The sequence below is a fragment of the Excalfactoria chinensis genome, chromosome 3 (genome assembly GCF_039878825.1).
Source record: "Excalfactoria chinensis isolate bCotChi1 chromosome 3, bCotChi1.hap2, whole genome shotgun sequence".
Classification (NCBI taxonomy): domain Eukaryota; kingdom Metazoa; phylum Chordata; class Aves; order Galliformes; family Phasianidae; genus Excalfactoria; species Excalfactoria chinensis.
The window spans coordinates 59737657-59751843 of record NC_092827.1 but is presented as its reverse complement, the minus strand read 5'-3'; the positions used below and the strand labels follow the sequence as shown (position 1 = coordinate 59751843).

Below are 14187 nucleotides of genomic sequence, written 5' to 3'. Positions count from 1 at the left end.
CCTCCGCTGCACAATTGGAAGTAACGTACCGTTCTAAAGCTCGTTTGATGGAAAACGCCTTTTAATGTCCTGTCATGTCATCTGCTGCTGCCCCAGTACCAGCACTGCCCTCTGTAACCCAGATCCTGCTCCCAGAATCTGTCCCGGTGACTCATTTACCTTCCCATGCAGATGGCTACAGGTACATCTATTGGAACTGATGTACAAAGTCAGATCACCATCCTTGTGCAAAATATTTATTAAAATGAGAAACTGTTCTCTGCAACAAAAGGTAGACGCGACATTATTCATAAAGTCAACCTTCCAAAGATTACAACAGACCAGATGCGAAATGTTGGCTGACAGGACTATGTTCTAAGACTGAGGAAGTCTCAGTCTCATACCCAAAAACACAGCCAACAAGTCACTCACCCATGAACCACATAACTACATGAACAGTCTTCTGTTGAGAGAGTAACCGACAGGTTATCACGATCAAGTTTTAACATGGGACATTTTAACATTCAGGCTTTAACATGCAGGACAAAGCTGTAAATAACCTGAAATAACGCTCTTAAAATGTTAAGATTCTGACACGACCTTTCACATTTCAGAGCTCTAAGAGCCTTCCTCTCTAATTCTCAAGCCTTAGGATAAAAAGTTATGTTCCCAAAATACATTAAAAAACCCCTCAGATTAAAAAACCCTATCTGTCTCAGATGGCATCAAAAGGATGCCAAAAAACCCTACCTTTTGGCCTTGAATTAATACTTGAAAAAAAATGTCTTTATGCTAAAAAAATTAACAAAAAGAGGAAACAAGAGAGGAAACAAGGAAAAAAAAAAAACAAAAAAGCTTGTGTTGCCTTTACTTTACCTCGGGTGTATCATGGAAATAATCTTACAACATCTATTTTGGCCCTGGCAACTACCGTGCCTGCTTAGCAAAAGCGGACATCAGGTTAGAAATGAGAGGAAGCTGACATGTGAATTTGCTTAGCTACTCAAGCTGGAGCATCAGCAGTGAGTGAGAGCTTTCATAATCTGGAATAACTTGCAGTCCTGCAATGGCAGGACCAAGCGGAAAGCCTCTCCTCCACATGCTGATAATACTCAGCGTAGTGAAGAACCCAAATCAAATGGACAACATTTCTCTGTAGTTAATCAGCACTTGAAAGGGATACTGGAAGAATGTCATGCAAAAAGTTGTCTGTTCACATAAATAGCCTCTGCATCAGTACCGTACACTAGGCACGGTCCTAAAACATCTAAAGTATTCACAGACAAAGTCTGATTTGGAATTAGGTTGGTGATTTCCATTCGGTCCTTGGTTGGATCGTTGCTTAGCCAGGCACTTACTACAGACTGGTTAATGGCGCTGTGGGAAAGATAAGCAGTACTTCTTCCTCCTAAAAGAAAGCAAATAGGGAAGACAGGGAAATCAGTTTATAAAAAAGGGGAACATTTCTCCACTGTTTACAATTTGAAGTAGCAAACAATCAAGGAGTCTTTATGAGTGTGAAATGTAACTATTAAGTCAGCATCACATCATCAATTAAAATCCTGCACAACACAAAGGGATCTGGTTTCATTCCGGAATAGTTCTCCAGCCGTGACTTTGAAAAGTTTACGTGAGGGTAAATTCATAATTCCACTATCTTAATAACTTACCGTCTATTTTGGTATTATACAACATCATACATCTCCCACAGAGACTGAGGTCATTTAGACTGCCTTCATGTCTTTTCTATGTATGTATGAGTTTGAAGTGAACTCAGCCTATCTTTGAAACACCACATGTGCCTATTTATGTACAGGACACGGTATGGAAAGGATAAATTAAAAACACAGAAGAACCTGGTTTGCCCTTCAAGCAGTTGTCCTGAAGTGCCTACTGGTGCTTACTTTTTAAGAACGTAAAGCATTTTAATTTTCTGAATTCAGATCGTATTAGCAAACAGATAATATAACTAAGCACACCGGCTTTAGTTACACTGCCACCTGACAAATTAAATGCGATCCAACTTCAGACGCCCTTACCCTGATGAAGAAAAGATGGTTTTTCAGATACATCTGTGGAAGTGTCCCAGTGCCAAAGAGATCCATCTTCAGAACATGTAAATAAGTGATCCGGGTTGGAGGGGTGGAAGTGAACTTCCCACACTATAAATATTAAAAAAAGCATACTTAAAAAGCTTACCCGTGCTCCTAAATATTTCTACATTGCAACGATCCTAAAAGCAGTTTGGTTCCTCCATTACTGAAATCCAATTAGTGATTATGAAACCGTAAGAGCTCACTTTTGGTCTTAAAATAACCGAAATGTTATTAATGAAAGGAGAAAGATAGCTTTGCAACTGTAAACCAGGATGGCTTCTTTCAGTAAGGATAGTGGTATGGATAATAAAGCCACCACCATTTCCAGCCATTTCAAATGCATTTCACTTATCCTTCCAGTCTGGAAGAGCCTCAAAGTCCAGTGTGGTCCTACTGTCTCCACAGCAATGTAGGATATACAATTTAAAACTGCAGTGTTTGCACAAATAAAAAGGAGTGTACTTAATAGTAATATGCACCAGTGGGAGCAGCATTATTTAGCTTGGTTGTATGCAGAATGGAGTCACTCAGCAAGTGCCTCCTACAAGTTTACTTGCAAGAAGGGTGGTGAGACAGAACCATCAGCTCCAGGAAATGAAAAGAGAGCTCCAGTTAAACAGAAGGGTGCTGCTGCTTTAGGAGAACTTAACACCATGGGCTAGTGCAGACAGCCTGGACCCTCAGGGTCTGGAAAGGAACAAAACCATTTCAAAAGTATCAGATATGCAGCTCAATGTCCTTGTGTTAATAGGATATGGGCATGCACTCAGGCTCCCACCAAAAGCTTCCATTCTCAGCTGGTGTGGTAGATAGGTGGGGAGAAAGGCCCCAAACCCCACCTTTAATTATTACTGCAGTAATAACTCCCCACAGGAGTAATACTCCCCGCAGGAGAGGGGAAAAAAAATATCAAATAGCCCATTTTCAATACTGTGTATGTTGCCAGAGGTTACAATCTTCTCTAAACTCAGGCATTCTGTATAATTTCTTATGCCACCTTCTCTACTATTGTTTAAATGAGCACACAACACATACTCCTTCCCAGAATGCACGTTGGTCAACTGTGTCTAAATACTACAAATGAGAAAAATATCTGACAGTAAAACTTAACTCAAAACTTATTTCTTAATCCTTAAATAAAACTGTGGCAGTCAAGAAATGAAAATGAACAGCACAAAATGAATTGCCATTATCCATATAAAACAAAGGTGAGCTGTTTCAGCACTGTGACATCACCAAATGCATGTGTACTATCTTCATTTCTCCCTCCTTTATGTTTTTAAGCTTATTCCCACTTTACTGCTTTATGCTGTACACTGCATACTGCAGCATCACTTTCTATAAGTAGAAACTATTAACATACTTGCTTTGTAAGAAATTATCTTCTGATCATATGCCTCTAATGGCTAACAAACAGCTCTTACTAATTCTTGTTTTAATTTAAACAGTTGCCTGTTAGATGAGAACAATTTCATATACAGAGAGGGAACAAAACAAAACCAGTTGGTTATGTAAGCAATACTGCTGCTGCTAAACATATTCAAGATTTTATCCAGGATTTACAGAACCTTTTTCTAAGACACCTTCTCTCTTCCTTAACTCAAATACTTACTTTCTGCTTCGTGAGCATTTAGCAAGGACACTGGCATAGTACCCTGCCTGATGTCCCAGATACTCAACATCCCATCCTGGCCCCCCGTGGCCACAATGTGTTGCTGATTGGGGTGTCTGTCCACACAGTGCAGTGGAACTCTGTCACCGGTCCTGTAAAGGAGAAGAAGAAAAAGAAATGTATACATTATATCTTCATTCAATTTATACTTTCTCTTTTTTACACTCTGTAAGCATTGACTGACAGGGCAACTGTGTCAACTGCAGCCACATGACACCTACTGGAGTGAAGCAGTAACAGGCTGCTATGACTGGAGGGCAGCAGGTTCTGTGTGCTTGGGCACAAGGCACCTACACAACATGCAACAGCTTTACAAGAACGAGAAAGCCTTGTGTACAAATATTTCAGGTATGCCTACAAGGAGGTTATTCTGACATTCATGTTATAATTACAGTTGCAACATATGCAGCCAGCTACAGATGGAGACCTGAGTTAGAGAGGGAGATAAGGCGCTAACCAGGTACCAAACACTAAGCCTATTAACAGCAATGGGAACTATTCCATAAACAACAGGATTTGAATCTAGCTTTGTTTTCTCACAATACTTTAAAAGGCATAAAGTTATCCTTCAGAAGCATTTCAAATGTCAGCAATTTTTTATAGGCTTTTTGGAAAAAAACAGATGTATAATTAAACAGCTAAACAGGAAGAAGTGCTTTGCTTTTCTCTTAAAGAACGACCATGCAGATACAATAGTCCTTCAGAGTTAAATCACAAAGCAGACCATTACAGCGTTCAGTCACAATAGTAATTAAGCAGACTCTGTTTTTGGTACTGAAATACCAAAGCAGTAGAAATATTCTGGGGGAAATAAAAAGTTATTTATCATCCCATAGCCAAGAATGAGGTGGTAACTTAAATCAGATATAGAGTAGCATGCACTTCTCAGTAAGTGACAAAAATTAAGGTCTTACAAAGAAAATATCTGAGCTGGCTCATCTCTTTGCTGTCTGAAGTCCCATATTTTCAACTGTCCAATTGAATTTACCGTCAAGATCTCAGTTGTGCGAAGGAAAGTCACAGCATGGAGCGTACTGCTGTCTGCATTGTCTGCAAGAGAGGTTAGCAAAGCATTAAACTACAAATTCAGGTAAACCTACTGAACGCTTAACTCCATGTAACAAACACAAAACAGCTCTTCTAAAACCAGACTACACTTTCAGGGTCAGAGATGGCCCAGCGTCATGGGAAATCTTAAGTGTTGCAAGAATAACCTTGCTTCCTATAGAAATATTATCTAGACAAACCTGTAAGAAGCTGTATTTAATTAGATCCAGTTCTTACTGACTCACTTGCTAATCCATAAGTTTTCTTTCCAGAGTACCTAAGAATAATCAATTTAGCCGAGCCTGTGACTTTCCTGAGAGTTTTCTTTACAAGCTCTGCATCCACAAATGCAAGAAAGGCTACGGAGCTTTTAAGAATGCTCTTCTCCTTTCTGTTTCTCCTACAAGAAGTTGTAACTCTCGCTGAGAACACAGAACAGTGATACACAGAAGCACTTATTTCAGCAATCAGTGTTTAAAACACTTTCTTCAGGCATTTTCCAAGAGCAGACATCAATATTATATTCATCCTTAAAGACAAACAGAAACAATGCTTTGCCTGTTAATCTTAACTAACTAGAAAGCCATTTTCCAGGTCCTTTTCTACAGTGCTCCTTCTGATCAGTTTTCTATAAGTGCCAAGAACAGTTCACAGCACTGACTTGAAACAAGACGCTTTAGGAGAGACTAAAACAAGCACTGAATCCATATAGAATTGCTCTGTGTTATATAAATTTAGTCTCCATTATGATGGGGTAACATAAAGTCTACTTCCACTCCAACTATTTAAACACTAATTAAAACCAAAGGTGATTTTTGGTTGCATAATAGGAATACCTTTCCTGGTATTGAGACAAAATTTCCATTAGTGCCAGGTTACAGACATGAGGGACTTTTTTCTGCTTACTATTTAAATGAGAGCTGCAGCACAGTCAGAAGAAATGCTACATGATTGAACACTTGTATGGGAGATCGGTAATCACAGCCTGAACCTCTGATTAATCAGCTGAGGCAAGTATGAGGTCAGCTGTGGGAGCACAGGTGAGAGTGATGTAGCTGTGCTCCCGGAAGGGGTGGAGCTCGACTCCATCCCCTCTGAGACCTCATTTAAGGGCTGTCTCCCACTGAGGCAGCATCTCTTGGAGATTGCTCACCAGTGAGGACTGCCCCAGCTTCTTTGGCCAAGGCACCACTGGTGAGTTTTCCTTTGCTTATTCCTTCTGTACATTTGTTACCATCTGTATATTAACAACCAATACAACACTGAAGTGGTGATGGGTTTCAAATTTTCTGGCAGAGTAACAGTAAGTGATTTAGCAATGGCACATACTGTTGTCTCCAAAAGATTTTTACTTCGTCTCTATCTTTTGAGATTTTTTCCACTGCAGTTGGGTATAAACCTATCTATTCTATATAATGCTCTTCAATCCATTTAACAGTAGTAGAAATATCAAGGTACTTCTGTGTGAGTATTTCACAGGGTGTAAGAGTTCCACTGGTGTGTTAAAAAAGCAGAGAGCTCAGTGCCAGGGAAACAATTGGATGTTAGAATTGGGAATCTGCACTATGGATTGCTTACAATATTGAACCCCATCCCAGGCAACTTTAAAGCATCTTCCTCTTTGCTCCCACTCCAACTTTTACTGTAAAAGCACCTCTAATCAATGAGCTTCTGCTAGTCCTTTCTGCTTAAGTCCAAGTAAGATCCACTCACCAAGTCATACGCTTGACTGAATTATTTATGCTTTATTTACATTTTACTATTTCTGTTTCCAAAAGGATATTTCTCAGTTAATTCACATGTGATTTATTTTATGCATATGTTCCTGCTGAGCTCAGTGCCTCAGTGCAGTCTCAGCTTATGTTACCACTTTTTACATAATACATGTAAACCTTTTTACATAATACCATCAGTTGAGCACTAAGAAAACTAATGACTTGCATCCTGCACATTATTAAATCTGAATACAATCAATTGAGTGACTGCTCAGAGAAAAACAGAGATTTGTGTGGACATTTCCCTCCTGAGTCAGCAAAACATTCTGTTCTATTAAACCTGTACTGAAACATTCTGTGTTGGTATCTGTGTATAAATGAAAACTTGAAATTAAAGTAAACCTTTATAACTAATTATTTTTTCCCCTTAGTGCTGAAGAGTTACAGGTTTTTTGCGTGTTACTACTAAAACTCTGCCCTGTGCAACTTCTGTGTTTCTTCCTATGTTTTAAAATGACTTCCTGCAGTTCTCAGAGAGCTTCAGTAAAGAACTGTATGCAATTAATAGGATTTGCCCTGTGTGTGCATGTATACAGCCATGCACACACAAGTACCCCCCTCTAGAAATCCCAGGGAGCTTCATTCCTTAATTGGCTTATCACTGTCTAAGTTCCTTCATCTGTTCAATCTGAAGCAAGATTTCACTTGAGGAGAAACACAGGCAATGTGTCAAATTGAGGTTTCAGGGAGAAAGTTCCATTATCAAGAATGCTGTTACTGTGCTTCACATCATTTCTGCTTTTAAGATTGTTTTCCACATCCTACTCCATGAGGCTAGCAAGATGGAAGTGCTGAGAATAAGCTTTGACACCTTCCACAAACACCTGTTACTCTATTAGTTAATTCTATCTCAAGAAACATGAGCCCATTTCACTAAGCGAGAGATGATGGCTGTAAGCCGTGGCACCTGGGAGAACAGGGGACAAATAGTCACTTCTGGCTCCAGGTGCTCCTTTAGAACACACAAATTCTTTTCCACACAGCTTAATGGTTTTGAGTATGGATAACACAAGGCTTAAGCTTACTATAAATAATGAACTGAAATGACAGTAGTTACTGACCCCTACTTATAAACAATTGATGACATGATGCTTCTGGCAATATAACTCTTTCATGCATTCTATCATAGCATTTAACGATTCCAGATCAAGCAGAAGCATACTGGGAATGTTAAATCTTAAAACGTCCCCAACAGTTAAAACATAACTTACAAACATTTGAAGTCTGAATTGCATACAGAAACATATCTGAAACATGCTTCAAATACTTGGAAATCTGGAGGAATGTAGGAATGACCTGGAGGAAATATATTCACCTTGGAATATTTAATTCAATTCTCAATTGCTTTCCTTTCTGTCACACAACAATATTTTGGCTAAAATAAACATTCTATTCCATACACCAACCAAGCTGTTCCAAACCAAAACATGCTAAGCACTGACTTGGCGTACCTATAGTCCTCACGGCATCCTTTTGGTCAGCTCTGAAGAGATTAATTCTACCATCTTCTCCAACAGTGACAATTTCCGGGTTGTTGCAGATGACTCCGGTACACGCTGCTCCACCACAAGCTGTGTATTGATCTGTGTGATAATGGGCGTTCTCCCACCGGTGACTGGCAGACAGAGTCTAAGTAGTAACCAGACATGAGATTCTGCTAGTCAGTAACGATCCCGATTGAGCGAAGCATTCAGAATACTCACACTCATACAGCTGGAAAGAAGCTCCAGGAAAGCCATACTACCTCACTGCAATAGGAATCCCCTACATAAATAAGAACCAGAAATCTGAACTTCCCTGGACTCGCTTCAGTGAGGCGCTGTCTGCTCTGGACCATCCTTTTCACACGAGAGAGAGAACTTGGAATTAACAGTATCTATGTCTGAATGTGAAATATCTCTCACTAGACTTACCCTCCAATCTTTTCCTAGGACAAAGAACTCAAGCCTTTGCAAAGTGTAGGATAAGATTTAGACTCTGATTGCAAGAATCTCAGTTTATCCTAAGTACCATGTGAAACTATTAAAAGACATTAGTCTTTGTTGTGCCATGCAAATAAATAAAAGTACAAGTTCATTCACTCCCACTCCCTGAAATTATTTATTCTCATATATATAACCGCATAAAAACTCAAGTACGTTTTTAGTGAATGGACTATTGCTTACAACACATTAACAGAACCCAATCTGTTCAGTGCTGGAATCTGATTAATGCTGTGTGTGTCCAAGATGTTTTTCTCCCCGTGCAGGTACAAAACCAAATCTTCTTCTAAAATGCTTTGAATGAATTTCTTGCTGTATCCGGATGTCTCCTGCTTTTAATATGAGAAATCTCACGCTGAGATCCAAGTGACCCGCACTGCAGACTGCAGCTGGAGGTGCCTACCTGGTTGTTCTGATGATGACGGAATACAGTCACACTTCCTGTTGAGGAGGCAACAACAATTCTCTCTTGATCCAAAAACTAAAGAGATTAATAAGCACGTTATGAGTTGATAGCAACACCAGGATGATGATTTTCAATTCAGAGTATTCAGATGTGTGGGTAGGAGCAGTAAAACACCCACAAAGCGATACTCGTTTATTTTGCCACTCTTCGTAACTTTCTTTTTTAGAAGCCGGCTCATCGTCACCCCATTTGTCTCAGATGACGATCCCTTACAGAGCAGCTCCCTCACCTGCATGTCCATCACGTCTCCGTTGTGCCGGATGTCGCACAGCAGCTGAGGCTCTCCTTGATATTCCCCATTGAGGCCCGCGCTTCCCGCGTCTCCCACAGACCAAACGGAGATGCGGTTGTCCTGCAGGGAAACGACACGGCCGCTTTTACCTGGAGGCCGCGTACAAGGACTCCCCGGCGCCTGCCCGCGACCGCTCACGGCGCCTGAGGGGCCCGAGGCGGGGGACGGCGGAGACCCGCCCGGGAGGGCCGCGCCGCGCTACCTCGTTGTCCCAGGAGCCGGTGGCGAAGAGGTCGGGGGGCTGCAGCGCGGCGGCGGGCAGGGGCCGCCATCGGGCCTTGCTGATCTTCTGCGACACGAACCGCGCGCACACCTCCTCCATGGCGCCGCACGGCTCCCGCCGCTGCCACGCGCCGCCTGATTGGCTGCGGGGCGACGGCGAGCGCCGAGGGACAGCGCTGGGAGCGGCGGCGAGCGCGGCCGTGCGGGATGGGGACCCGGCCAGGCGGGCGATCCCGCACGCAGCCACGTGTTTTCTTTTTCCCCTCCAAGCAGTACGCGGCCGCACGTCTGTGTGTCACGAGCAGGATCCCCAGCGCAGCACTAACAGCCCCAAGGCAGCCGGAGTTGAAGGAGCGTTTGCATGACACGTTCAGACCGAGATAGGGCATGAATGTGGGTGGTGCTGCACAGCGCCAGGCGCTGGGCTCTATGATCCCTTTGGGCCCCTTCCAGCGACCGAACGCCAGAGCTCTGAACAACTGCTGCACACAAAGTTCAGGGGTCAGCTGTAAAGCGAGCTCCGGGCTGACAGGAGCCGTGGCGCCGGGATGGGACGGCGCTGCAGCACAGTGTAGCCATTCCCACAGGCACCTTCCTACCCGCCCTGCCTGCTTTTTGCTGCATTTCCCCTCAGCTCGCGCTGCCAGCTGCCTGGGGCTGTGCCAGCTGTGCTTACCGGCACCAGCAGCGTCTTGGTCAGACTTCCAACTCTGCTTCTCCTGCCAAAGCGCTCTGACTTGTTTTACGACGCATTCTTGATCTCCTCTGCAGCATCACAATTGCTCAGATGCGATACAAGATCAGTGATGTTAGCCCGTGTGCTTTGTGCATCACTTCAGCTTCATTCGTGGCAGCATCCAATGCATTCAAAATGCAGATGTTACGGTAGTCTCCATACTACGAACCTCAGGACGGCTCTGCTGCTCTCTGCAGTGCCACGATTACTTCCCAGCAGCATCCTTGCAAGTCACAGCCAGCTCCATCGGTATTCCCTGCTGATTCTCCTAACGCCTGTGAGAAGGGTCAATGGGGAGAACGTGGAGACAGACTGGAGAACTCAACGAGGAAGAGATCACACCTTGACATGATTGAAATGTTTGATGAGACAAATAGCTTTGATGGTTCCTTCATGATATTTGTGTGTTGTTTTTTCATTTCTGCTTTGCTCCTGAATGGTTCTTCCCTTTGCTCAGGAGCGCTTGATTGAAAGCATTTGGGAAGCACTGAATTGAGTAGGTGTGACACAGACTGTTTATATTGGGATGGAAAAAAGAAGCAATTTTCCTTCCCTGTCTTGCTTTTTTAAGATCCTTTTGGCAGCGCGCTCTGTGTTGAATCTAGGGCTGCTTTGTAGGCCTTTAAAGATAATCTCTGCATTTGATCATTGTAAAAGATGGGCACTGTGTTAGCACGTTATTGCAGTATAAGATCAAATTCAATTCAACAAGTGAAAGAAGGAAACAAAGACCACAAGACAAAAAGCCTCATCAAGTATTCGTCAGGTTGTCAATAAGGACTTTAAGAGTAGACAAAGCTGGTTCTGGGCACTGGGCCCAAACATACAGCAGAGGCAGAAATGACTTTGTATGGGTTGTTCTCATTGTGACTAAAGTTAGGAGTGTAGAGGGATGAGAAGCCAAAGCACGTCTCTCTCTGTCAGAGGCTGCGCAGCCTGGCACCTGTCAGTCAGTGGATGTGCAAAGGCAGGATGAAGCCAGTTCTGAATTCTATCTGCCAATAACCTGCTTTCCTCTCATTATCGCACAGCAATCTTTTCAGAAAGTTATTTGAAGATTGTGTGTTTCCTGCTGGTCAGAGCTCCTGGAGCTGCGCCCGCTTCAATCTCCTGAACAAGCACAGTTGTCAATGCAGGGCACTGCAGAGCAGATGTAAGAGCAGAGAGCTGGGGCCGTGAGCTCACTCATAGCCCTCGCTTGCCCTGACCTGTGGAGGCAGAGTGCAAAATAACCTTAGATGCAAACATCTGAAATGGAAATATAAAATGAAGGCTGACTTGGGACAACAGGAAGAGAGAAGAAGATGAAGGAGAACGATTAAGTTAAAAACAGAAGAGAGGCAGGGAGAGGAATGAGTGTAGGTGTAGAAGCCAATTAGTGTGTGCTTTGGGACATAGCTGCGGAAATGCTCAGCAGCAACATTTCATAAAGAAATTTCTGCTTGCCGTATGTATATGCAGAAGCAGATGGGACCAGACAGTGATGAACAACTTTTCATATGCTTTTGAAATTCAAAGGCTTTCAAAATTCTAATGGGTGCATGAGGTGGGAGGGAAAGGATAAAACAGAAATAGTAGCATGGAAGGGTTTATATATAAATGTATAAGAGACTGAGATGTGGGTGAATGTGCAGAAAAGGACAGAGAACCAATAGGGATGCATGCTTAAAACTACTGGGATCTCCATGTCAGAGCAATCACACGATGGCCCACTACTGGCATTCCCCTACCCCTTCCTTGGCAGGGCCTGGAGGCACTGGGCAGGTGGTCATACCTCTGGAAGGCAGAGAGGCTTGTGGACATCTGGGGCATGAGGTGTTTATGCTGGTTTGGACAAGCGAGGAGGAAGATGAAGGAACCTTGAGTGTTAGAGCCGGTGAAAATGTGCTGATGGACAGAAAACACTTTCAAAAATTATATATATTCTTTCATGGGCTTTTATTGACAAGCATGCTCTTAATAGGTTTTAATAACAAACTCATGGCCTGGGGCTACACAGCAAAAAGTGCAAGTGACTCTCACGGCTGTTTATTGCACAAAAGGGCGCATCCTGTTGCCGTTGTTGCACTGTAGTTTCTGTGTCATTTGAGCCCAATTGGCTTGTCTTAAAGTTCCTGGAAATCTGCACAGCCAAACCATTTCCTTCACACGTGCCTGTTACCACCCCAGATATCACATACATTCTTGTCACTATCTGAGAAACCATGCCAAGCACGGTGCCAATAAATGGCCAAGGCCAGCCTGAAAGCTGCAGGGTAGGTTTGTGTGTTCCTCGGAGATAAGGTTAGGCTCTTTCTCTGTTCTCTGACAAGCATAAGCCTAATTCAAGCCTGGTGCTGGTAGGAACAATCAGGCTGTAAGAAAATGGCTTCTCTGGTATTTCTGGTCTCCCAAGGGGGTAAGTATCTCTGGAATGCTTTTAAGCATGGGTCAGCTAGTTTGTTGCTAACAGCCTCTCTATGTGAAAGCAATGCAGCTTGCTCGCATCTGACAACAGAAAATGCCTTTTGCATTTAAAACAATGAAGTATTTTTGTTTGCGTGTTTTTACAGTGTCTGTTTGTTCTTTGTACTTGCTGCCCTTTGGGAATTCTTGTAACTCCACAGCTTCTTTCCTTCCTTCCTGACCCACTGGACACAACAAGGAGTCCCTGCATGCTGTGGGATGGGTTGAAGAGCAGTTTCCAGACCGTGCCTCAGAGATGGATGCAGAACACAAAATGAAGCAGCAGATCCATACAGGAACCAGATGGGAAGTGTGTGGGGATTCAATGCACGTGATCCTGGTGTGTGCACTGGGCAACTACCAGCTTTGCCTTTCAGGGGATGCTGGCCAGAAAAGCAAACTCCTGCACTCACCTCACTTCTCTTACCTGCATTAAGGATCACGGGATGCAGTGCAATGTGCTGTGGAGATGGCGCTGTCTCATGGCTCCCAAGATGGATTTTAACACAAAAGGATGTTATCCGCATGTCTTGTGGTGGCATAAAGGCGGTGTGTGTCCTTGTGCCCGGAGTGCTTTCAGAGAGAAATAAGATATCTCAATTAATGACTGACAGCTTATGTTCTCCAACATTCATACTACAAACTGCTGACAGGACCTGTCAGTTCGCAGTCTCGTTTCCAAAGCAAAGAACTGCTGCTTCACTGTGCATGTGCAGGATCAGAGCAAACCTTGTGGTATTCATTACACTCCAAGCTAGCGATTTGGTAAGCCGGACACCTTTTAAAAGGAATTCAAGCGTGCAGCTTTGCCCTGTACCAGCACGGCACGGCGGCAGCGCTCAGCCGCCAGAGCAACACCCGCTCCCGCCAGCCTGCAGCCGCAGCGCCGCGGCCGTTTGACGATGGCTGAGCGGATCTTCCCGCCCGGCCACCGGAGCTCGCGACAGCCGACCAATAGTAGCCTCCGACACGTAAGCTCGGCCCTCACGGGCTGGCCGCGGCCAATAGGCGCATCTCATGCAAAACACCGCGCGGCGAGGCGGCAGTAATTGGCTGTCTCGTGAGGGCGGCGGGGCGCGCGGGCCAATAACGGCCAATACGGGCCGGGCCGGGCGATGTGAGGCGGGGGCGCTTCGGGAGAGTGGCCGCAAAGGGTGGGGGGGAGTCGAGCGGCGCGGCGCAGTTGCAGTGCCTCTCTCGTTAACCCACCTCGTAGCGAGCGCCTGCCGGCTCCCCCGTCGGACATCTTCGTAACCAACTCCCGTTAACCGGGGAGGGCCGCAGCGCTCGCGTTAGGGCGCAGGGGGCCGTTCCCAACGCAGCAGCCGCGTCCTCCCGCGTGCGCCGTGTATCCGGGCACGTCCCGCGCCTCCCTCCGCACGGCGCGCGGCGCCCCACCCCGGCTGGGGGAGCTCCCCCTCCCCGAAGCCCCCGCGCGTCCCGACGGCGGCGGCGGCCGCGCATGCGCGACCCGC

The 14187-nt window shown here is 44.5% G+C and overlaps 1 protein-coding gene across 2 annotated transcripts; it reads right to left on the bottom strand.

The window, feature by feature from the left end:
- Positions 1–222: 222 nt before the first annotated feature.
- Positions 223–14130, bottom strand: NUP43 (nucleoporin 43). 2 transcript variants are annotated; one of them, XM_072333533.1, is made up of 10 exons: positions 13922–14130; positions 13140–13285; positions 9512–11475; positions 9247–9369; positions 8955–9032; positions 8021–8198; positions 4662–4797; positions 3688–3839; positions 2019–2141; positions 223–1387 (listed from the first exon to the last, which is right to left on the bottom strand). In XM_072333533.1, the coding sequence occupies exons 3-10, from the start codon at positions 9629–9631 to the stop codon at positions 1173–1175; spliced, it is 1125 nt and encodes a 374-aa protein (XP_072189634.1). In that variant the 5' UTR covers positions 9632–11475; positions 13140–13285; positions 13922–14130; the 3' UTR covers positions 223–1172. The 2 variants fall into 2 exon arrangements, with proteins under 2 accessions (XP_072189634.1, XP_072189635.1); XM_072333534.1 differs by having other exon boundaries at positions 9512–10542.
- Between the last annotated feature and the right edge of the window lie 57 nt (positions 14131–14187).